Source organism: Nycticebus coucang, chromosome 19 (genome assembly GCF_027406575.1).
Source record: "Nycticebus coucang isolate mNycCou1 chromosome 19, mNycCou1.pri, whole genome shotgun sequence".
NCBI classification, from domain to species: domain Eukaryota; kingdom Metazoa; phylum Chordata; class Mammalia; order Primates; family Lorisidae; genus Nycticebus; species Nycticebus coucang.
Genome location: NC_069798.1, coordinates 63,816,253 through 63,840,002, shown reverse-complemented (window position 1 = coordinate 63,840,002; position 23,750 = coordinate 63,816,253). Strand labels below are relative to the sequence as shown.

The 23,750-nt window shown below is 39.5% G+C and overlaps 1 protein-coding gene across 1 annotated transcript in view; it reads right to left on the bottom strand.

Annotated features, from left to right (window-relative positions):
* DOK6 (docking protein 6) overlaps window positions 1-23,116 on the bottom strand; it is a 395,919-nt gene extending 372,803 nt beyond the window's left edge. The window contains exon 1 of the mRNA XM_053571931.1: window positions 22,857-23,116. Within this exon, the coding sequence (XP_053427906.1) occupies window positions 22,857-22,922 (66 nt within the window). The 5' untranslated portion in view covers window positions 22,923-23,116. The remainder of the gene's footprint in view (window positions 1-22,856) is intronic.
* Window positions 23,117-23,750: the final 634 nt, after the last annotated feature.

Sequence of the window (23,750 nt, the reverse complement as noted above, 5' to 3'; positions counted from 1 at the left end):
AAAATTGGACAGAATAAATACTTGGCGTGCATCTTTACAAATGGCCCCATTCCTCTTTACCTATGGTCTTGCTGTGAGCGGAAGCTGACAGTCCATAGACTAAAATTTAGCTTTTCTCAACTTGAGTTTCACACATGAACTAAGGATTACAAGAAACGATTTGAGTAATTATTTTCCTCAATTCCCAAGAATTGCACAGTGACTATCCTTTTCCATATAGGAAAGAAATGAACTCATCACACACATTGGAAGAATTGGGGCATTAGACTTTCTTCTCTCATGAAAGCTTAATGTAGAAGGGCTGTCAAGATGTGTGTTTCTTCAAAAAGTGCCCTTCCAGGAGGCTTGCAGAATCTGTCAATCAGTTCTACCTCTCCAGAGTTTGGAGCATCCTATACCAAGCACTGTTTTTAAACTTGTAAAATACTATTTTACTCAATCAAACAAAATGGGGCTAGTGTTCTTATCTCCACTTTACAATTGTGAAAAGTGAGGAGGTATTTGAAACTTAGTGTGGATGACACAATTTGTTAGTGACAGAGTTATGAATCAAACCCCAGCCACCTGATTCTAAAAGACTATGTTTTCAATTTTCTACACTACTCCCACTACAGTTATGCCCCCAACAGACTACTTATCGTGTTTGTAAAATGAGGCTCATTTTGACTCCCTTTCTTACATTTTTTAATTGTTTTATTTTGAGATAATTGTAGTCATACACATAGTTGTTATTAAAAATACATTGAGCCTGCATACTCTTTACCTAATTTTCCCATGTAGTAACTTCTCACAAGTATAAGACTCTAGCCCCATGTCATAAACAAACCACTGAGTACAATGCAATCAATACACAAAACATTTCATCACCAAAAGGACCTCTCATGTTACACATTTCAAACTATTCCACCTCACACACAAACACTGCTCCTTCTTTCCTATCTATAATGTTTGGCTGCTAATTATCTTTTTCCCTATAATTTTATTATTTAAAGAATACTGCATGAATGAAACCACATAGTATATAACCTTTGAGGACTAGTGTTTTTCACACACTGTACATAATTCTTTTGAAATGCATCATGACTGTGTGTATCCTTAGTTTAGTCCTTTTTCTTGCCTAGGACATTGCATGATATGAAGGAGAGAAGGTTGTTCAACCATTCCCCTCAGGATGAACATCAGCTTTGCTTTCAGGGTGGAGCTATTACAAAGAAAACAGCTCTGAAGATCCATTTATAGGTTTGTGTGTGAACACAGTTTTCATTTCTCTGGGATAAATGTCTAGGAGTGCAATTGCCATGTCTTATGGGAGTTGCATACTTAGGTTGTTAAGAAACTGCCAAATTGTTTTCCAGGATGTCTGAACCATTGTCTGTTCCCACCAGTGATGTCTGAGTGATGCAGCTCTCAGCTCCTCTGCATCCTCACCCTTGATGTCACATTTTCTTCCCCCCCAGCCTTTTGCAATAGTGATATCTCACAGTGGTTTTAATTTGCATCTCTCTTATGGCTAATGATGCCAAACAACTGTTCATCACTTATTTGCTGTCCATAGTTGGTGAAATTCTTCATGTATTTTGCCCTTTTTCTAATTGCATTTGTTATTATTATAAAATAATTTTGTACAGTTAGATATTTTTTATACTAGTCCTTTTTCATATATGTGTAGTTTGTAAGGATTTTCTCCCAGATGATAGCTTGTTTTTTCTTCCTCTTCACAGGGTCTTTCAAAGAGCAAAGGTCTTTAATTTTGATTAGATGAATTTATCAGTTTTTCCTTTTACGGATCATGCTTTTGGTGTCAAGTCTAAGAACTCTTTGCCCAGTCCTACATTTTCTTCTAATGTTTTTTTTTCTAAAAGTTTTATAGTTTTATGTTCTACATTTAAGTCTGTGATCTGTTTTGAGTCAGGACATGAGAGGATCATGTGGAGTAGCTCTTAGTGAAATCCTTTGTCTATGGTACTCATTTGCTTGAGCAACACTTGTTGAAAAGGTATCCCTCATTCATATGAGTGTGTAAGTGGTTATATATTGGTTTCATATTAGTATCGAGTATATTGTATACATGTTTTCCCATTCTTGAGATACTTTACTAAGAATCATGTGTTTCAACTTCATCCAGGTAAACATAAAAGATGGATAAAGTCTGGCTTAGAGGAGAGGGTGAAGAGGGAGAAGGGAGGGGGAGGGGGAGGGCGAATGGCGGGAGGAGGGAGGGCATTTGGTGGGATTTCACCTAATGTGCATAATGCAAGGGTATGCTTCAAAATAACATAAAGTAAATTTTAATCGTCTTACTACAAAAAATAAGTAAGTGAAGTGATGGTGAGGCTGTTAATCAGTTTGATTTAAGCATTTCACATTACATACCAAATCACCACATTGTACCCCATAAATGTATACAGTTATAATTTTAATTAAACATTAATAAAAAATAAAAGTGGTCAGATGTCAACAGTTTTGTGTAGGTCAACTTAAGACACTGGGTGTTGTTATGCTCTCTGTGGTAGGAGGTAGGTACCTGCTATGGTGTCTGAATGCATCCTTCCAAAATTCATATGTGGAAACTTTATCACCAAAGTGACAGTGCAAAGAGGTGGCATTAGGAAATTATTAAGTCACCAGGGCAGAGCACTCATGAATGATTTATAATAGAGGTTTGAGGGAGCTGTTTGCCCTCTTTACCTAGTGAAGACACACAGAAGGTGCCATCCAGGAGAAACAGGCCCTCAATAGACACTGAACCTGTTGGCACCTTCATCTTGGACTTCCCAGCCTCCAGACCTGTGAGCAATAAATTTATGTGTTGTTTATTTAAAGAAAAGAAATACCTCTTTATTGTAAATATAAATAAATCTTTGCCAAAAATCTGTTAAGTGTAGTTGTGTAGTTCTCTATTTAAAAGAAATTTTTTTCATAATTATATGATCTGAATGTATCCTTACATTTAAGCTCATACAAATCTCCATAAGTGAACAGAAGAATTCACTAATGATGCTCTAACATCCAATCTAGGAGTGACCACAAAAGATAACGCATTCTGCTGCCTGCATATGGCTATGCACAACTATTTAATATTCCTTACTCTAAGACATGAATTACTTTAAGATATTCTACAATTTAACTGGGTAACATCCAATAATTCCATTTTATCAGTTTTATGAATTATTTGTAAGCAACAGAAGCAGAAAATGGCCCATTCAGATAGAAAGAAATGTATTAAATTTTTCCTTATTTCAAATTAGGAACAGAGGACTGGAGAATCAGGTTTAAGACTAAGTAACCACAAATGATCTCTAAAATCATTACAGTGGGTGGATGAGAGCATTACCTTTAGACACTATATGCAGTAATTTGCATTGTTTCTATTTTTGCATCAATAAATTGATCCAGGAGAAATGATTACTCTGCTCTTTCTTTCTCTGTGAAGGTCCCTCCACTGAGTTGCCTCTTTTGTCACTAATGCAAAGTCTGTCTCAGGTTCCGAGCTAACTCACATCCTCATGCTCTAGCTAAAAGGGAGACAAATATTTTTTCACATTTCATTTTCCATAACACAAGGTATTACTTTCTACCTTCAACATTTAGAATGTGAGGGTGTTATCCAAGTGTGAAAAAGAGACTCAAACTCTAGGTGAAAAAACTAGATGACAAGTGGCAAGTCCAGCCATCCATATGGTTAGTTTGCTTTGTTACTTTTGGAGATGTAGTTTAACCTACTTATCCCAGCTAACTACAGTTCTACGGTAATATCACTTATGCTGGTAAACACTGGCTTTGAAAATTATTCTCACAAAAAATATTTAATTTGTTGTAAAATCATGTGGAGACACTAAAAGCAATCCAAACACAAATAATTCTCTTGTCCAGAGATCAATTAAATTAGAATCTCTGGGAGTGGGTCTTAAAAACCTATTACTGGTTACTCATACAAACAAACAAACAAAAAACGGGAGAAAAACCTTCAAAAACTCTTCTGCAATATACATCCAGGGTTAAGAACCACTGGTTTAAGGAGTGAGACTATTTGGCTATATTCACTGTCAAATGCCTAGGCAGGCTTATACCTGCTTTTTGTCTCTCCCACCTCTCCCCATTATTTTTTTTTTTTGTCTCTCCCACCTCTGGCATATGTGGCCAGCGCCTTACTCCTTTGGGCCACAGGTGCCGCCCATCCCCCCCCCCACATTTTTATACAGAAGCAGGTTAGACACACATGTCTACTTGCAATCGTTATGGTTAATCTCCTAGCACTCAAATACCTTTGTTTTTTCTTCTATTTCATTATCATAATCCCTACTTCTGCTATGGAAGTAGATAACTTGCTCTGAAAATATTCTAAGGCAAGATTACAACAATGTGAGGCTCTCACAATGAGGGAAGCATCATAACCCACTCCCTTAACTCACCGGAGTTTGGGTGGATCACATGACCTTTAGCTCTACACAAAGAAATCATAATATTCCACCAGATGAAAAAGTTCCATTTATGGTAATGGTGCACTAGATAATTCAGGACAGCACACGAGTAAATAATAAGACATGCTAGACGCATATAAAAGTTATATATTTGGAAGCATTAAAGACCAGCGAAAATAAAATTGATAATTTATTCTTACAATAATTTTTTAAAGAAGGACCACATGACAATTCTGGACCTGAAAATAAAATAATAAAAATTGTTAACAATGAATAGTTTTCACAGTAGATTATTCACAGCTGAACAGAAAACTGGTGAGTTCAAAGTAATGTTAGACAAAAATATCCATCCTGAAGATGTAGAGGCCAAAAAGATGAAAGAGAAAAAGCAAAGAGAGGCAGAAGCTATGGTAGAAATTCCCTACCACGTATCTCTTCTTCCTTACACGTAAGTGAGGAAATAAGGGAGATAACGGATAGAATTGATATTTGAAGAGGTAATGGTTAAAAAAAACTTCAAAACTGAAGAATGATACCCAGCCAAATAATCAAGAAGGACTACAAACTCCACAGAAGATGAACAGAATGAAAACTACACTTGCACACACTGTAGCAAAGCTCCTGAAAACCAAAGATAAAATGTTAAAATAAGGCGATTGCACTAATGTACACAGCTATGATTTAACAATAAAAAAAAAAAGTTAAAATAAGTGAGTGGAAAAAAGATTCATCATTTTTAAGCAGCAAAAATAAAACTCCCAGCTGATTTCCCAATACAATGGTAAGTAAAAGACTTATTTCTTCCCAGAGCTAGAAAAACACTGAACACTCACAGGACGATGACTTTCAGTCCCGGCTGTCCCTTATCTGGTGCTTTAAATCACTTCACATGTCAAGGTACTAAGACTCACCTATAGTCGGGCACCTTGCCAACAGTCTTATTCACTACAGTCTAGTCTACACCTTATGATCTTTTCAGGGACCTTGTAAATTTGAGAATGAATATTTAACCACTCTCACAATACACATCAGTAATTCCTAGGTCCTTCAAATACTGCGATCATGCTTATTTTGTGTCTTAACCTCATTACTCAATAACCACCAAGACACACAATATTCTCTGGATATGCACATAACTTTTAGCAATGCTCCCCACTCCCCCCACCCCATCCACTGATTTCTCAGTTTAGTGGTGACTTTCTCTGTAAATTGTAACAGCAACACGCCACTTATACGGACTTAGGAAGTATGTACTATACCTGTCTCAGTGCTCTCTCCTTCTACCCATCCACATATGGCCTATTTCTAAAATAGAAGCAAAGAACAAAAGGAAAAACGTAAGAAAACTCTTTGACATCTGGAGCAAGGCATTTCACTGCGGAAGCTATCTTTCCCAGCTATGAACCCTGACCTATGAAAAATAAAAAATTAACTCTGAGCTACTAACACTTTTTAACAGTCTGAATCTCCAGTTGGAAAAACCGGCATTCCATCATTCAGAACTTAAGTCAGTGTTAACTTAAGCACAATTTAAACAGCCACAGTATTCTTTTTTTTTTTGCAGTTTTTGGCTGGGGCTGAGTTTGAACCTACCACCTCTGGCATATGGGGTCGGCGCCTTACTCTGTTGAGCCACAGGCACCGCCCGAGCCACAGTATTCTAATTACTTAGATTAAAATATCAAACTAAAAGAAAGAAATCTGTTAGGAGCAGTCACGTTGTCAGTTGTCAGAAGAAGTACCAGACAGGGGCCCGGGGAGGTGACAGAAAGTGTGATCTAGAGGCCAGAGAAAAGTTTAACTTGCATTGATCATAATGTTGAAGAAGTGGATTTCTGTACTTTACAGAAATTTTGACTGTATCCTGTCTGTGATGACAGTATAAAGCATTATAGATGGTCAGGAAATTAGTGTCTCATGTTTCTGATTTAGTGGATAATTATACATTTATTATAAATATAATTATACATTTCAGAGGTCTCAGCACCAACAACAGCATAGTCAGAAGAATCTACCAGGTCACACAATTTCTCTATTTCATGTCTCTGATTTAGTGGATAATTAACTTTACATTTCAGAGGTCTCAGCACCAATAATAGCATAGTCAGAAGAATCTACCAGGTCACGCAATTTCTCTATTTCCTAAAAAATCCTCGTTGTATGGCTAGGGTTATGGACCTTGGTGCTACGTTAAAAACATTCTGGGGAGCCTTTAAAGCATGTCCATGCTCCAATTCAGCCAGATCAATTCAAAGAAGAAAGCTCAGCAGCAGTAGGGAATATGCAATTATGGTTGAGAGTATTTTTTTTAAATAAAGGGCTAAGAAATATAGACGAGTATATAAAGTATTAGGAAGCAACAAAATATGTGTTAAAAATAGCCTTCAGAGTTCTAAATAGTTGTCATGGTTTAAATGTATAGAATAATATAGTTCTTAGGTACAAATATGGTAGCTTCTCATTAAACTCAATATTGTGATCTGGCACTAGTTGTACTTTTGCTTAGAAAACTTACATTGCTAGTACTTAAAGACTGCAAAATATGACAAACTGCCAGTAAAATGACACAGGTACATTCTGAAGCACTGCCCCTGAGTCCTTAAAACACTCATGAAAATGAATCCCTATTTGCTAGTAAGATAAACAAAAAGGTACATTTCTTCAAAGCAAGGTCAAATATGTAAAAAGTATACTTTTATTCTTTGGGGGTAGTATGGGAGAAAATTTACTGGAGTTATATAAATATCAATAAATAGCTTGCTGGTTGCCACCCATTAAAAGTCACAGTTTTTGAAAAGAGTAAGAATTTTTCAATTTTTTACCAATATCACATCTATTTCTGCAAATAAGGAGTAATGGAGACATGTAAAGATTTACATAGTAAGAACTTTCCTGGTGTCCTATAAAGACCTTTTATGTGTCCTTCTCCTGGTGCGGAGATGGGGAGGGGTGCTGCTTTACTGTCCAGGAAGATCATTGTTCATGTGTGGGCACTGATACGGCATTTGGAAACACAGGCATAGTCTACTTAATATATACATAGTATATTTAATATAAAACACATGTGTGCACATATATATACACACACATACATTTTAAATGCTAGTGAGTGGTGAGACAAAAGCAATTTCGTAGTTACAAAGAAAAATGAAGAGAAAAAAATCATAATACATGCTTATATCTGTCATACGCCTTATATAAATACAGACACGTTGAGTACAACAGTGGCATTTAGGCAATTTAGAAAAATAAGGAGAAATTTTTAAAAAGGAAATTTTTAAAGGAAAATCATTTAAGTACATCTATGTTGATTCCTGCTTCTTTAAAGCGGCAAACAATGAAACAGAAACAAACATAAAAACCCAGGCTCTCAGATAGAGACCCCAGTGCACCATGGACTGTCCCATGTTCAGGCAGCTGGGTAACACCGCTAGTCTGCGTGACTGTTATCTCAGGCTCTCAGATAGAGACCCTGGTGCACCACTGGACTGTCCCACGCTCAGGCAGCTGGGTAACACCGCTAGTCTGGGTGACTGTATCTCAGGCTCTCAGATAGAGACGCTGCACTACAATGTAGGCTCTCAGATAGAGACTCCAGTGCGCTGTGAGACTGTCCCATGCTCAGGCAGCTGGGTAGCACCGCTGCTCTATTTGCTAGGTGACTGTATCGCCACACACCCCCACTGGATTTGCCAGACCCCAGTAAATGCATAGTTTTCTAACTTATGTTTTTCTTTAAATGAATCCACTTTTCATTGAGTTAAATAACACATAATCATTTATGTAACCGCCTTAAACAAAAGATCATTTTCCACAAGTAAAAGTAATGCTAAAAAAATAAGTTTCAATATTTTTTAAAAATGGTTTAAATTCTACCTAGACACTCTCAGCTAAATTTTGGAAGCTAAGGTAGCTTGTAAGTTTGGGATCATTATCAATAAAAATAAAATTTTGTCCATTCGGAGAGGCCTCAACAAATATCTATGAAGAACTTCTTCATTGTGGCATACATTATTTCACTAAATAGCACTTCAATCTGAAGTGTAAATAACTTCAGTGAAGTGAATTGTTCATATCAGCTTGATACCAAGTTACGATTAAAGAAAACACATTCACTTTGAAGAGTCCACCTACAGTAGACAGTGAACTTGAAGTTATAAACCAAGGTTTGAGCATATACAAACACACAAACCCACCAGAGTCTCCATAACTCTGCCTGATACTTTTTTCTTCTTTTTGGATTCTAGTTTATGTGTAAAATTGGGGTACAATGAAATATACTTTCAAAGACCTTATGTGAAATAGTGTATGTGAAGATTTTTTATAAGCTATAAAATGCATAGCATGCACAAAATGCAGCTTAATTATGTTACTATTATGAAGTATCAAATTAAACTAAGCATCAAGCTCTTTGTGCTACCTGTAATTTTACTGTTAAGCCAAATCTATTAACCAAGCCTCTTCTGCAATTAATTCATCAAAATGGCAGACAAAATACGTTGCCCATGTTCAAAGATTAAAACAATAACTGATAATATCAAACAGTATGAAAATAACAGTTTTCTTTATTAAATGAATTTGTTTCCTGCTCATAGCAAAATCTCGCTTCTTATTCAATCCAATTTGACTGACAGGTGCAATATTCTCACTGAACAATGGAGCTGCAATACATCAATAAAAATGAATTACTCAGAGGATTATCCTGCTCTGTATCTTAAGGTGAAACTAATGAGGAAATATGTAGAAAGTTAATGAAAATATTCTCTATCTAGCATTTGTGGGCTCTGTGGACAAAGTTATAAAATCTTCAAGAAAAAAGAAATACCTAAAGTGAAGCAAAACTAATAAAATTGAGGCTAAAGAAATCACAGTATGCTGCTCCTTTTTAATTATTTTATCTAATTGGACAGAAATTACGTTTCCCTTGAAACTACTACTTTAAAATCTATGAAATCTAGAGATTGTCCATAAATAGTGGGAATACAAGTAATTTTTATTTTGCTTGTAGTGCTTGCCTTTTATCTTCTACAGTTTCCAGAATGAAGTTGCTGTAAATAGAAACAGTCCAACGATACAAATCTTAATAGTTCCATTTGGCAGCATGTACGTGGCTTTTGATGCAAATAGGACAACAATGCTTACTAATAAAAAGAAAACTTTAGAGGAGGAGAGCAAGATGGCGGCCAAGTAACAGCTTCCTTGCATCTGGGCACCATAAGTCCGGGGAGACAGGACTCCAGGCATCTCTGGCTGGAGGGATCTGCCTATCATCACCCCTGCGAGGATACAGAGAGTCAGCGAGAGACTTCTGGACCCCAAGAGGAGGACTAAAACAGTGGAAAACCGGCAAGTGGTCACATGTGTTCAATAGGTCTAAACCCGCCTGCAACTGTTAAGTTCAGTAGCAGCAAGACTGCAAACCGGAAAGGCCTTACCTGTGAACTGTTTTGGTGTCTTTGGACTTGGCACTCAGTTGAGCTGCCTTGGGGAGAGCCTGGGTGGGAATGTGGAGAACTTTGGCCGTTGTCTGGGGCCCCAGTCTGAGCCGCTGAGCCAGAAGGAGCTAATAGTGTTTGGCTGTGGGCCACAGGGAGCTATTGTGAGTGATCTGCCCTGGCAAGTCCGCCCTCAGGGTCACAGAGCTAGAAGCCGGGTGGGTGCTGGTAACCCAGTGCCGAGTAGCCTAAGGGTGGGGTCTGAGCTGCCTTGCAGCCCTAAACCTCAGGGGCAGCGTGAGACTGTTTTGGGCACACTGGGTAAGTGGATAGCCACTTCAGCAGTGATTCCAGCGACAAGCACTTTCCTGGGAAGGCTTCTGCTCAGCAAGTTTACAAGTTCCAAGTGCCTTTTAAGTGGGCTGAAGAGAGATTTAGGGTGTCTACCTGCTGGGGTTTGAGAAATCAGCAGCCTCCAGTCCTGTCAGAACTGTGATTAACATCTCATACCCCAGAAGACCACGTGTTGCCCAGACAATATTCAACAACATATACATACTGCTTTGTTTTTGGTTGTGTTTTGGGTTTTTTGGGTTTTTTTTGTTTTGTTTTGTTTTTTTGGTTTGGTTTTATTTTGTTTATTTTGATGTTGTTTTGTTTTTTAATTTCAACCTTTTCCATACAGATCTTTTTTCTTTCTCAATTTTTCTAGTTTAATTATAATTTCCCATTGCTGCCTTTTTTAATAACTAGAACTTCATTTTTGCTACTGTTTCTACCGGCATTATTTGGTTTTTCACCCAATTTTATCCCGTAAAGTTTTCTGCTTGCTTGTTTTGTTTGATTTATACCATTTTTGTCATTCCTTTCTACTTGGTGGAGGTGGGGTACTGTGTCTGATCAGGTTAGCAAAGAGCTGCTGACCTTAAGGGAACCACACAACTGGGCACCCCCAGAAGGTGTTTTTTTTTTTAAGGTTGTGTCAAAGTACCCTACTGTACACCTATATTGCTCTGTCTCCCTATATCTGTGCCTCTCTTCTTTTAGTCAATATTCCTTTTACCCATCCCCTCTCCTTTCTCTATTTTTTTTTTCTTTTCACTCGGTCCTCCTTTCTTTCATCCCTTTCTTGCTTTTCAACTTTCTCACCCTTCTGGTCCTGTACCAAAAGGACTCATCTAACCCTTAATCCACAGGCACGAGAACTTAAAAGAGCAAGAGGAAGTGAAAGGAAAATTAGGGCAAGGAAACAGATAAAAGAAATCACTCATGAGGAAGAATCAGCAGAAAACTCCAGGCAACATGAAGAACCAGTCCAGAACAACCCCAGAAGGGACCATGAGGTAGCTACTGCAGAGGATTCCACCAATAAAGAAATGTTTATTTCTTTAGGAATAACAGAATTCTTAAGGAATGACAGAAAGGGAATTTAGAATACACATGATGAAAACAATGAAAGAAATAATGGAAATAATGAACGAAACTGCTAATAAAATGGAAAATAACCAAAAGGAAATCCACAAACAGAATCAAATAAGAGATGAACGATATGAAGAATATAAAAAGGATATAGCAGACCTGAAGGAACTGAAACAGTCAATTAGGGAACTTAAAGATGCAATGGAAAGTATCAGCAACAGATTTGACCATGCAGAAAAAAGAATTTCAGAGGTAGAAGACAAAGTTCTTGAGATAACTCAGATAGTAAAAGAGGCAGAAAAGAAGAGAGAGAAAGCAGAACGTTCACTGTCAGAATTATGGGACTTTATGAAGCGATCCAACATACAAGTTATAGGAATCCCAGAAGAGGAAGAAGAATGCCCCAGAGGAATGGAAGCCCTACTAGAGAATATTATAAAAGAAAATTTCCCAAATATCACCAAAGATTCTGACACACAGCTTTCAGAGGGATATCGGACCCCAGGTTGCCTCAACTCTAACCAAGCTTCTCCAAGACACATTGTGATGAACCTGTCCAAAGTCAAGACAAAAGAAAAGATTCTGCAAGCTGCCAGGAGTAAGTGCCAGTTGACCTACATGGGCAAATCCATCAGAGTGACCGCAGACTTCTCTAATGAAACTTTCCAAGCAAGAAGACAATGGTCATCTACCTTTAATCTACTTAAACAGAACAATTTCCAGCCCAGAATTCTGTACCCTGCTAAGCTAAGCTTCAAAATTGACGGAGAAATTAAATCATTTATGGATATACAAACATTGAGGAAATTCGCCACAACAAGACTAGCTCTACAGGAAATACTTCAACCTGTTCTGCACACTGACCATCACAATGGATCAACAGCAAAGTAAGAACCAGAAATTAAAGGACAGAACCTAACCTCCACACTGATGCAAAAGATAAAACTAAGCAATGGACTGTCACAAAATAAGAGGAATAGAATACTACCACATGTATCAATTATCTCAATAAATGTTAACGGCTTAAATTCCCCACTGAAGAGACATAGATTGGCTGACTGGATTAAAAAACACAAGCCATCCATTTGCTGTCTGCAAGAAACACACCTGGCTTCAAAAGACAAATTAAAGCTCCGAGTCAAGGGTTGGAAGACAATTTTTCAGGCAAATGGCATTCAGAAGAAAAGAGGAGTTGCAATCCTATTTTCAGATTCATGTGGATTTAAAGCAACTAAAGTCAAAAAAGACAAAGATGGTCACTTTATATTGATCAAGGGAAAAATACAACAAGAAGACATTTCAATTCTAAATATTTATGCACCCAATTTAAAAGCTCCCAGATTCTTGAAACAGACCTTACTCAGTCTGAGCAATATGATATCTGATAATACCATAATAACGGGGGACTTTAACACTCCTCTTACAGAGCTGGACAGAACCTCTAAACAGAAATTAAACAAAGCTATAAGAGATTTAAATGAGACCCTAGAACTACTGTGCTTGATAGACGCATATAGAACACTCCATCCCAAAGATAAAGAATATACATTCTTCTCATCACCCCATGGAACATTCTCCAAAATTGATCATATCCTGGGACACAAAACAAATATCAACAGAATAAAAAGAATTGAAATTTTACCTTGTATCTTCTCAGACCATAAGGCACTAAAGGTGGAACTCAACTCTAACAAAAATGCTCAACCCCACACAAAGGCATGGAAATTAAACAATCTTCTGTTGAATAACAGATGGGTGCAGGAAGAAATAAAACAGGAAATCATTAACTTCCTTGAGCATAACAACAATGAAGACACAAGCTACCAAAACCTGTGGGATACTGCAAAAGCAGTTTTGAGAGGAAAATTCATCGCTTTAGATGCCTACATTCAAAAAACAGAAAGAGAGCACATCAACAATCTCCCAAGCCATCTTACGGAATTGGAAAAATAAGAACAATCTAAGACTAAACTCAGTAGAAGAAAAGAAATCTCCAAAATCAAATCAGAGATCAATGAAATTGAAAACAAAAGAATCATTCAGAAAATTAATGAAACAAGGAGTTGGTTTTTTGAAAAAATAAATAAAATAGATAACCATTGGCCAGACTAACAAGAAGTAGAAAAGTAAAATCTCTTATAACCTCAATCAGAAATGATAAAGGGGAAATAACTGATCCCACAGAGATACAAGAGATCATCTCTGAATACTACCAGAAACTCTATGCCCAGAAATTTGACAATGTGAAAGAAATGGATCAATATTTGGAATCACACCCTCTCCCTAGACTCAGCCAGGAAGAAATAGAGCTCCTGAACAGACCAATTTCAAGCACTGAGATCAAAGAAACAATAAAAAATCTTCCAACCAAAAAATGCCCTGGTTCAGATGGCTTCACTCCAGAATTCTAGCAAACCTTCAAGGAAGAGCTTATTCCTGTACTGCAGAAATTATTCCAAAAATTGAGGAAGAAGGAATCCTCTCCAACACATTCTATGAAGCAAACATCACCCTGATACCAAAACCAGGAAAAGACCCAAACAAAAAGGAGAATTTCAGACCAATTTCACTCATGAACATAGATGCAAAAATTCTCAACAAAATCCTAGCCAATAGATTATAGCTTATCATCAAAAAAGTCATTCATCATGATCAAGTAGGCTTCATCCCAAGGATGCAAGGCTGGTTTAACATACGCAAGTCCATAAATGTTATCCACCATATTAACAGAGGCAAAAATAAAGATCACATGATCCTCTCAATAGATGCAGAAAAAGCATTTGATAAAATCCAGCAGCCTTTTCTAATTAGAACACTGAAGAGTATAGGCATAGGTGGCACATTTCTAAAACTGATTGAAGCTATCTATGACAAACCCACAGCCAATATTTTACTGAATGGAATAAAACTCAAAGCTTTTCCTCTTAGAACTGGAAACAGACAAGGTTGTCCTCTGTCACCTTTACTATTCAACATAGTGCTGGAAGTTCTAGCCAATACAATTAGGCAAGACAAGGAAATAAAGGGAATCCAAATGGGAGCAGAGGAGGTCAAACTCTCCCTCTTTGCTGACGACATGATCTTATACTTAGAGAACCCCAAAGACTCAACCACAAGACTCCTAGAAGTCATCAAAAATACAGTAATGTTTCAGGATATAAAATCAATGTCCACAAGTCAGTAGCCTTTGTATACACCAATAACAGTCAAGATGAGAAGCTAATTAAGGACACAACTCCCTTCACCATAGTCAAAAGAAAATGAAATACCTAGGAATATACCTAACGAAGGAGGTGAAGGAACTCTATAAAGAAAATTATGAAATCCTCAGAAAGGAAATAGCAGAGGATATTAACAAATGGAAGAACATACCATGCTCACGGATGGGAAGAATAAACATTGTTAAAATGTCTATACTTCCCAAAGCAATCTACCTATTCAATGCCATTCCTATCAAAATACCAACATCATACTTTCAAGATTTGGAGAAAATGATTCTGCATTTTGTATGGAACCGGAAAAAACCCTGTATATCTAAGGCAGTTCTTAGTAATAAAAATAAAGCTGGGGGCATCAGCATACCAGATTTTAGTCTGTACTACAAAGCATAGTGATCAAGACAGCATGGTACTGGCACAAAAACAGAGACATAGACACTTGGAATCAAATTGAAAACCAAGAAATGAAACTAACATCTTACAACCACCTAATCTTCGATAAACCAAACAAGAACATACCTTGAGGGAAAGACTCCCTATTCAATAAATGGTGTTGGGAGAACTGGATGTCTACATGTAAAAGACTGAAACTGGACCCATACCTTTCCCCACTCACAAAAATTGATTCAAGATGGATAAAGGACTTAAATTTAAGGCATGAAACAATAAAAATCCTCAAAGAAAGCATAGGAAAAATACTGGAAGATATTGGCCTGGGGAAAGAATTCATGAAGACTGCCATGGCAATAGCAATAACAACAAAAATAAACAAATGGGACTTCATTAAACTGAAAAGCTTCTGTACAACTAAGGAGACAATAACCAAAGCAAAGAGACAACCTACACAATGGGAAAGGATATTTGCATATTTTCAATCAGACAAAAGCTTGATAACTAGGATCTATAGAGAACTCAAATTAATCCACATGAAAAAAGCCAACAATCCCATATATCAATGGTCATGAGACATGAATAGAACCTTCTCCAAAGATGACAGATGAATGGCTAACAAACACATGAAAAAATGTTCATCATCTCTACATATTATAGAAATGCAAATCAAAACAACCCTGAGATATCATCTAACCCCAGTGAGAATGGCCCACGTCACAAAATCTCAAAACTGCAGATGCTGGTGTGGATGTGGAGAGAAGGGAACACTTTTACACTGCTGGTGGGACTGCAAACTAGTACAACCTTTCTGGAAGGAAGTATGGAGAAACCTCAAAGCACTCAAGCTAGACCTCCCATTTGATCCTGCAATCCCATTACTGGGCATCTACCCAGAAGGAAAAAAATCCTTTTATCATAAGGACACTTGTACTAGACTGTTTATTGCAGCTCAATTTACAATCGCCAAAATGTGGAAACAGCCTAAATGCCCACCAACCCAGGAATGGATTAACAAGCTGTGGTATATGTATACCATGGAATACTATTCAGCCATTAAAAAAATGGAGACTTTACATCCTTCATACTAACCTGGATGGAAGTGGAAGACATTATTCTTAGTCAAGCATCATAAGAATGGAGAAGCATGAATCCTATGTACTCAATTTTTATATGAGGACAATTCATGACAATTAAGTTTATGCGGGGGGGGGGAGGAAAAGCAGAAAGACGGATGAAGGGAGGGGGGTGGGGCCTTGGTGTGTGTCACACTTTGTGGGGGCAAGACATGATTGCAAGAGGGACTTTGCCTAACAATTGCAATCAATGTAACCTGGCTTATTGCACCCTCAATGAATCCCCAACAATAAAAAAATAAATTAATTAATTAAAAAAAAAGAAAACTTTAAAAAGATGATGCTTAGGGCAAATACATACACTTCAGGTTAAATTGATTCCCTCATGCTATTTTATACTAATCAAAATATTAGCTATGATTGTGCACTTCTGAAAAATATTTAAGGCAGTGGTTCTCAACCTTCCTAATGCCATGATGTATTTTCATGTTACAAAGGGGTTGCGACCCACAGGTTGAGAATCACTGATTTAAGGAAATTGAGAATGTTGAGTTTTGAATGATTTGTGATCACTGTATAATTACCCTGCTCACAATTTATTAATTCAGTCATTTGAAAAGTTTCTCTAAGTGTTGAATATGATCTTTTTTATTTGAGAAAAAGAATGCCATCTTTAAAGTTCACCTTGCCAGCAGTCATCTGTAATTCTATCAATATAAAAACTGGGATGCCAATCTTTGTATCTTGCTCCTGACTTACCATTCTCCCAGGTATTACAGAGGCAAAATTACTTAAAATGAAAACCCAGCCAAATGCCTGGGTTTCATTCTAATTTACCATTAGAATTACTTATATTTTGTTGTTTTTTGTCTCTAACTTTTAAAATGCAATGAACCTCAGGATTTATATGAAGAGGAATTTAAAAAAAAATCACCCATGCAGACAGTGGAGTTTCTAAGCATACCTGAAATGTCGTACACAAAAACATGCAGCTGTAAATAATGTCATGTACATTATTTATATAATCTTATTGGATTAAGTCACAATCCAGATAGATTAGACTTTTTCCTAGTATAAAATTTGAAGAACCAGTAATATTTGTGGGCATATACAGAGATACAGAAATAAGTGGCAAATGTCCATAGTGTTAAGAATATAAAAGTTACCATGAATATAAGTCTACAATAAAATAAAGAGCTCTAATAATTGAAATTTTCCTACATTCTAAATCCATAGTTAATGAGTAAAAGACAAATGATAAATAGAAATGGATAGCACAATTACAGGGTATTTTTTTAACTATTCTAGAATTCTACTAAAAGTAGTGCCCAGGTTACACAATATTCTAGAATAGGTAAAAATTAACACATACTCATTAAAACTTCCGTATCTTAAATCCATGGATAGGGAATTCACATCTGAAGTAATGATCTTGAAAGTTCTTTTGAACTTTTGAATGGGCAGGATGATTAAGTTATTTATCCATTCTATATTTTATTACATTTCAGAATATTATGGGGGTACACACATTTTGGTTGCCTATTCTGCTTTTGCACATTTTGAGTCAAAGTTGTAAGTGTGCCTTTCACCCAGATAATGTGCATTGTACTTGTTAGGTGTGAATTTACCCAGCACCCCCTCCCCTGCCACATACTTGATTTGCACTGAGTTTTATTTCCATATATGAATATAAGTGTTGATCGAGTAGTTCCATTTTAGTATTTACTATGGTGATCGCTTTTCCCATTCCAGCAATACTTCACTTAGAAGAATGGTCAGCCTCTGGTTCTACTATATTTTGTAATACACATTGTGTTTTAAATATATTTATTGCATGTAATTATTGACTAATTGGTAATATATAAAATAGATGTCAGAGATTTTGGAAAACAAAGATATTTTAAAATGCTCTAATGGACAAAAGAACTATACAAATGCACATGTGCAAATGTCTACTTATTTTAATAAGTGAACTTCTATAAGAGGTAAATTTTCACAAGCATCTCTCATGACCAACTATTCTCTCCCATCTATTTGCAATCAGAGGAAAGCTGTTTATAATAGAAAAGGAAAGGAAAACTCAAATTGTTTACAGAAATGAGATCAATAATCATTAAGTACGGAATGAAGGTGGTTCGAGGCTTTAATCAAGGAGGAAGAAAGGGCAAGAGGTAGGTGAATTCGTATTAAATTGTTAAGAGATAAGGAAAATATGCAAAACATATATAATGTTAAGCTCATAAAATTCGTGCTCATCTGAAACTCCAACTCCAAGTGTGTTCTTCCGCATCTCCCTTCTTCACCCTACAATCAAGATGGAACAAAATGACTACCACTGGCCCAATGTACTAAAAGTAGCAATGATAAGTTATTTATTGTAAATAACCCCGACTTAATTCATGCTCTTTAGTACACATATGTGTCTGTAGACACACACATACACACACTCACACATCAGTGTACACCACCTGTAAACAGTAGACACCTCAAGATAATCCAATCATCTGTTGGATATGTAAATGAATACACACACACACACACACACAACCGCCTTATCCTGGGACACTTCTTTGGCATACTATATACCAACCTCTCAAAAAAAGATTCTGGTTTTTCTGGGCATAATGTGTCTGTGAATATTCACATTGATGCATTTGAATGGAATTCCTGATAACAATGATGTGAGGCCTGATTTTAGTATCAGTTTAATTATAACAACCTGGAATTTGTACAATGATGCTGACCATGATTGTGATGGGGAGGAGGAGAAGATCACGCCATCATGCTGCATTCATTTTTGATAAATTTATAATGTCAATAAACAAAGTACTAGGTCACTAATGCTTTCAGTCACTGAGTTCTTGGTTTGGGTGCACAGCAAGAACAGATTGCATATTTTGTAACATATGTCTTGCTTACTAAATTTAACCAATCAGAGCTCAGAAAAAAATAGATAACCAAAGCAAAGAGATAAACAGTGTTGACCAATATGCTTGCTTTTGGTTTATTTTTATTAGTGATTTTAGGCGCCCTTTTCTTAAAAAAAAAAAATAATAACTGATCCCAAGGGTACCTTGTGAATTCTAATACCAATTACGCTACAGATAAAATAAATAGAAAAAGTAGACAATACGTATGCAAAAGGAAAACAATATATTCATAAAACTGATATATTAGGACAAAAATCTAAAGAATTTTTAAAAAGACTAAGTCAAGTCATTATACTTTTAACAACTTAATAGCTATAAAAAATCTAATGATTTAATAAAAATTTTTAAAAGCACTAGTGAAATTCAGAAAAATGGTTATATTTATTCTTCAAAATTATTTTCCTAAATGAAAGGAAAAGATGATTAATGAGTCCAGACAAATTTTAATGCTGACACTCAAAATTTCTTTAACACACCCAAGTGTGGTGGCTCATGCTTGAAATCTTAGCACTTTGGGAGGCTTAAGCTGGTAGACTGCTTGAGCTCAGGAGTTGAAAACCAGCCTGAGCAAGAGTAAGACCCTGTGTCTACTAGCCAGGCCTTGTGACAGGCGCCTATAGTCCCAGCTACTGGGCAGGCAGAGGCAAGAGGATCGCTTGAACTCAACAGTTTGAGGTTGTTGTGAGTTATGATGCCATGACATTTTACCCTGGGTGACAGAGACTATTATCTCAAAAAAAAAAAATCTTTAACATTTACTACTTTGCTCAAATTGTGGGCTAAGGGACTGTATGCAACAGGTTGTCCAGATTCTTTGAGACACAGGGCAAGAGATCTCCACCTCCACCTGGAAGCACTTCTGCACAGGTTCACCCACTGCTAGAGGGCAAGCACCGCCTGCCATTCTTTAGAATTACACTAAACGTTAGTTAACGGGTGAGGAATAAGGGCACATATGGACATTTCATCATAAGCCATGTTCCAGATCAATTATCTCTGATGCAATTGGTCTCATACCCAGGATTGTTTTCCTTTGGAATATTACATAACTTGTGCTTTAAAAGCATAATTCCTGTCCATAATAAATAAAATATCTACATATATTCAATAAAAATCATTTATATTTTGAAATTTAGTTTTGGACATAAATCATACAAGAATCCTCATGTGTTCATAGAGTTAAAAATAATATATTTAATATTTGGAAAAGTGCATAATTTTTAGTTCCGAAGTTTAGGAATATGTATTATTAACCATACAAAGGAAATATTAACAGTTAGATAATTTCCACTTTTACCATTTGTATGGTAAAAGTATGGCTTTTTAAGGCACACTGTATTTGCTTAGTATTACTTTTTTTTTTTTTTGCAGCTTTTGGCTGCGCTGGGTTTGAACCCACCACCTCCAGCATGTGGGGCTTGTGCCCTACTCCTTTGAGCCACAGGCACCGTGTTAGTATTACTATTTTACAGGACTTACTTGACTTACTGAGCTTTACAGAACCATCTGCATGAAGTTTTGTCCTTTGAATTCACTCTTCTGCTATCAGAATATTCTCAATATAAAAGTCTCTGACTTTTTAAAAATAAATGGTGTCTTCCATGATAGTCCAGATGAATTTAATATTTTGATTTAATATTAAAATGAAACAAAAGTGTTTCAACATCAACTATGAAGTTGTCATTTCTCAGGTAGAAGTGAAAAACGAAAGTAATCTGCGTATGAACATGCTTTTATTGTTTTCTATGAAGGCTGCGCTTTACAAAAGCAAAGTTCTAAAGAGTGAGTATAGAAAAAGAAGCTTTGGAAGTATAAATAAACATTAGCACATATCATGAGGCTGAAATGGTGTTCTAAAATGCCATCGCCAAGGCTGCTGATGGCATAGTTGCCCAAGAAGCACTCGATGAACTTTCCTTGGATCCTGTCTTAGAGCTGGGTTACATATTTGGTTTTTATTGTATGAAATCCTGGAAAGCTTGGATAGGAAAGGAATCCCATAGATTCCAAGCCCAGTGCACGAGCCGAGCAAGAAGGGGATTCTCAGGGCTGAACCGTCAGTCTTATTCTCACGTGCACGGTGACTCTGAAAGCAGACACTCATCTCACCTTGGGACTTCATTCATCCACTAATTTATACAGTCTGAGGTGTCAGACACAATCGCCAGTTCAAAAACAGAAGGGGGAGAAGGACGAGCAAACATCTGGTGTGAGAGCAAAGGGCTTCACAGGTCAAGTTAGGAAGATGACTCTCCCCGCCAGCTCCAGCTTCCCACCCCCTTTCTCGGCTGACAGCTGTGCAGGTGACAGATTTGAGCACTGCGTCCCGGCTGCTGGAAATAACCAGCCTCCTGGACAACCGCGGCTTTTTCCGTGGCTATGTCCTGATCTCCCCGGAAAAGAACGAGGCACTTTCTTCTCCCCACGAAAAGCCCTTGAAACTCGGCTGAGGGTCCGAACCCAGACAGCGCCTGCTCTCTCGCTCCAGCCCGGCACGTGGCAGAGGCTGGGGGAGGGGCACTGTTGCCACCCAACTCTCCACGTTCCCTCCCAGCACACGCAGATCTGCTGAAGTTTGGGACGGGCCCCGGTGTCCTCGGGAGACCGTCTGCACCTGTCATGTGAAGAGCAGCAGAAGGAGCGCGAAGAGGCAAGTCTGCCTTTCCTTTCCTCCTGTCCCAACACCTGCCTGGCCTCCTGGGCGCCTGTGACCTTCCCTCTTGTCGGTACTCTGTTGTACCTTTGTTCAACTGTCCAAGGCTACATTCCGTTATTCTGTTTTTCTTTCTTTCTTTCTTTTTTTAACATGAAAATTATCGAAGGAGGTCTCCCCTCCTCTTCCCTTCTCAAGTAAGAGTATTCATCCATTCAGCAAAGAACACAGGGAATATTCTAGCTCAAGGCCGCTTTGCCCCAGGACTCCAGATTCCAGAGCTTGGGAAAACTGGAACTTTGAGGACAGTGAGGTAGAGAGACAACCAGAGAATCCGGAAAACGGGCTGTCTCTCCCCTTTCCCTTCCCTTTTCTGGACTGTGGGTCTCTGTGGTCACCTTACTTCGCGCCTTCCTTGGGGACCTCCTGCCCACAGTCCCGTCCGCCCCCTCGCGTCCTGCGCGGGAGCAGCTCTCCGCCCAGGCCCGGGTCGGTCCTCTCCCGCCCCCTCCAGTCCACACTCGAGTCCCCCACTCCGCGCAACCCTCTTTCCACTTCCTCTATTCACTAGCGAAGTTTTGAATCCCCGGGGTCTTCACCGTTTCTTTCCCAAGTCAGGCAGAGCATCGCTCTAAAGAAAGTAGGAAAAGGTCTCCATAAACTTGGCTATCGCGGACTCCCAGCACACACCTGCCTCCTGCACCCGGGCGCAGGTACGCGCGGCGAGCCAGGAGCCACGGCTCAGGGTGCGCTGAGCTCGCTTGCTACAGCCGGCAGGGACGCGCGGCGCCGGCAGAGCCGAAAAAGAATTTCAAAATAAGCCTGGGAAGCAGGGACCAGGGATTCAAAACACACACACACACACGCGCGCGCGCGCGCGCGCACACACACACACACACACACACGCTCCTGCTCACAGAGCAGGTCCACCCGAAAGGCGCACACTTCTGAGATCAGACCATTGTGGATCGCACCGTACGTTAAATCTTCACTGAGGCACAATTTTCTTTGGAACCGACAATCTCTTTCGTCTACCGGACTTCTCTGTATGATCGAAACCTGCCCCGTACACTCGAGGATGGGGACCGTGGCGCTGCCGGAGGCTTCAGCCCCCAGCTCCGTCTGCAGAGACCCAGTCAGGTGCGGCCCCCAGGCCGGCAGAGCAACAAGCGGGCTGTCGGCAGGAGGACCGGGTCCCCTCCGTCCTGTCCCTGCGCGGGTCACCTCTCCCTGATATCTCCCACACTCCCCAACCCAGCCGCCAGCCCGGCCAAACGAGCGCAGGGCACTGGGAAAGCCGAAGGAGCAACTCACCCCCAGCTTTCTGCTGCGGATTTTCACGTAGCCCTGCTTGACTATGTCGTTAAAGTTGGAGGCCATGGCCAGCGCGTCCGGTCTCGTCCGCTCCGCGATCCGCTTTCCGGAGTCCAGAGCCGCCGTCCGCCGCTAGGTCCGCTCGGGTCTCGCATCCATCCAGCCGCCGCCAGCAGCAGCGCCGCCGCCGGGTCCTCCCCGGGCTCCTGCCGGCGGGGACCGAGGCAGGGCCTCCGCGGACGGGGACCGGGAACGGGGCCGGCCCTCCGCGTTCCGGTCCTCACCTTCGCCGCCCGCCGCCAGCCGAGCGCCGTGGCCCGCGCCGCCCCAGCTGCTGGCGCCCCTCCGCGCCGCCGCCCCCGGCAGCACCCACGGGCTGGCGCCTGGCTCCGCGGCGCACAGCTGGCCCGAGCGCACCCTCGCGGCTCCCCGGCGCGGGGGGAGGGGCGGGACGGGGGGCGGGCTGATTCGCCGGCCCCGCTCCCTCCCCCGGCCCGCGGGGCGGCGGGGCTAGAAGATGCTCGCAAGACGCTCTCCTTCCCCGGCGAGGCGGGCGGGCCGCGCCCCACCCGCTCCCCGCGCCCGCCGCGCTCCCCCGGGTGCGGAATTCCTAAGGACACGGTCCTCCTTCTGGGGCTCTAAATCTCCAAACCGGACACAGGGGAAGGGGAGGTGGGGAGGCTTCCAATGCCGAAGGCGAACAGGAGAGACACAATTGTTTATTTCAGGGTAAATGTGCATTTTTATCCCTGAGCACACGCGGACCTTCCAGGTCTTTGCCCGGCTAGAACTGAAAATCGACGCCAACCCCTTCCCGATGTACACAAAGAGGCCGATGGTGCGCATGTGTCTGATCCTCCCGCTGCTGGAGAGAGTGGCAGTCGCGCGAGGCCG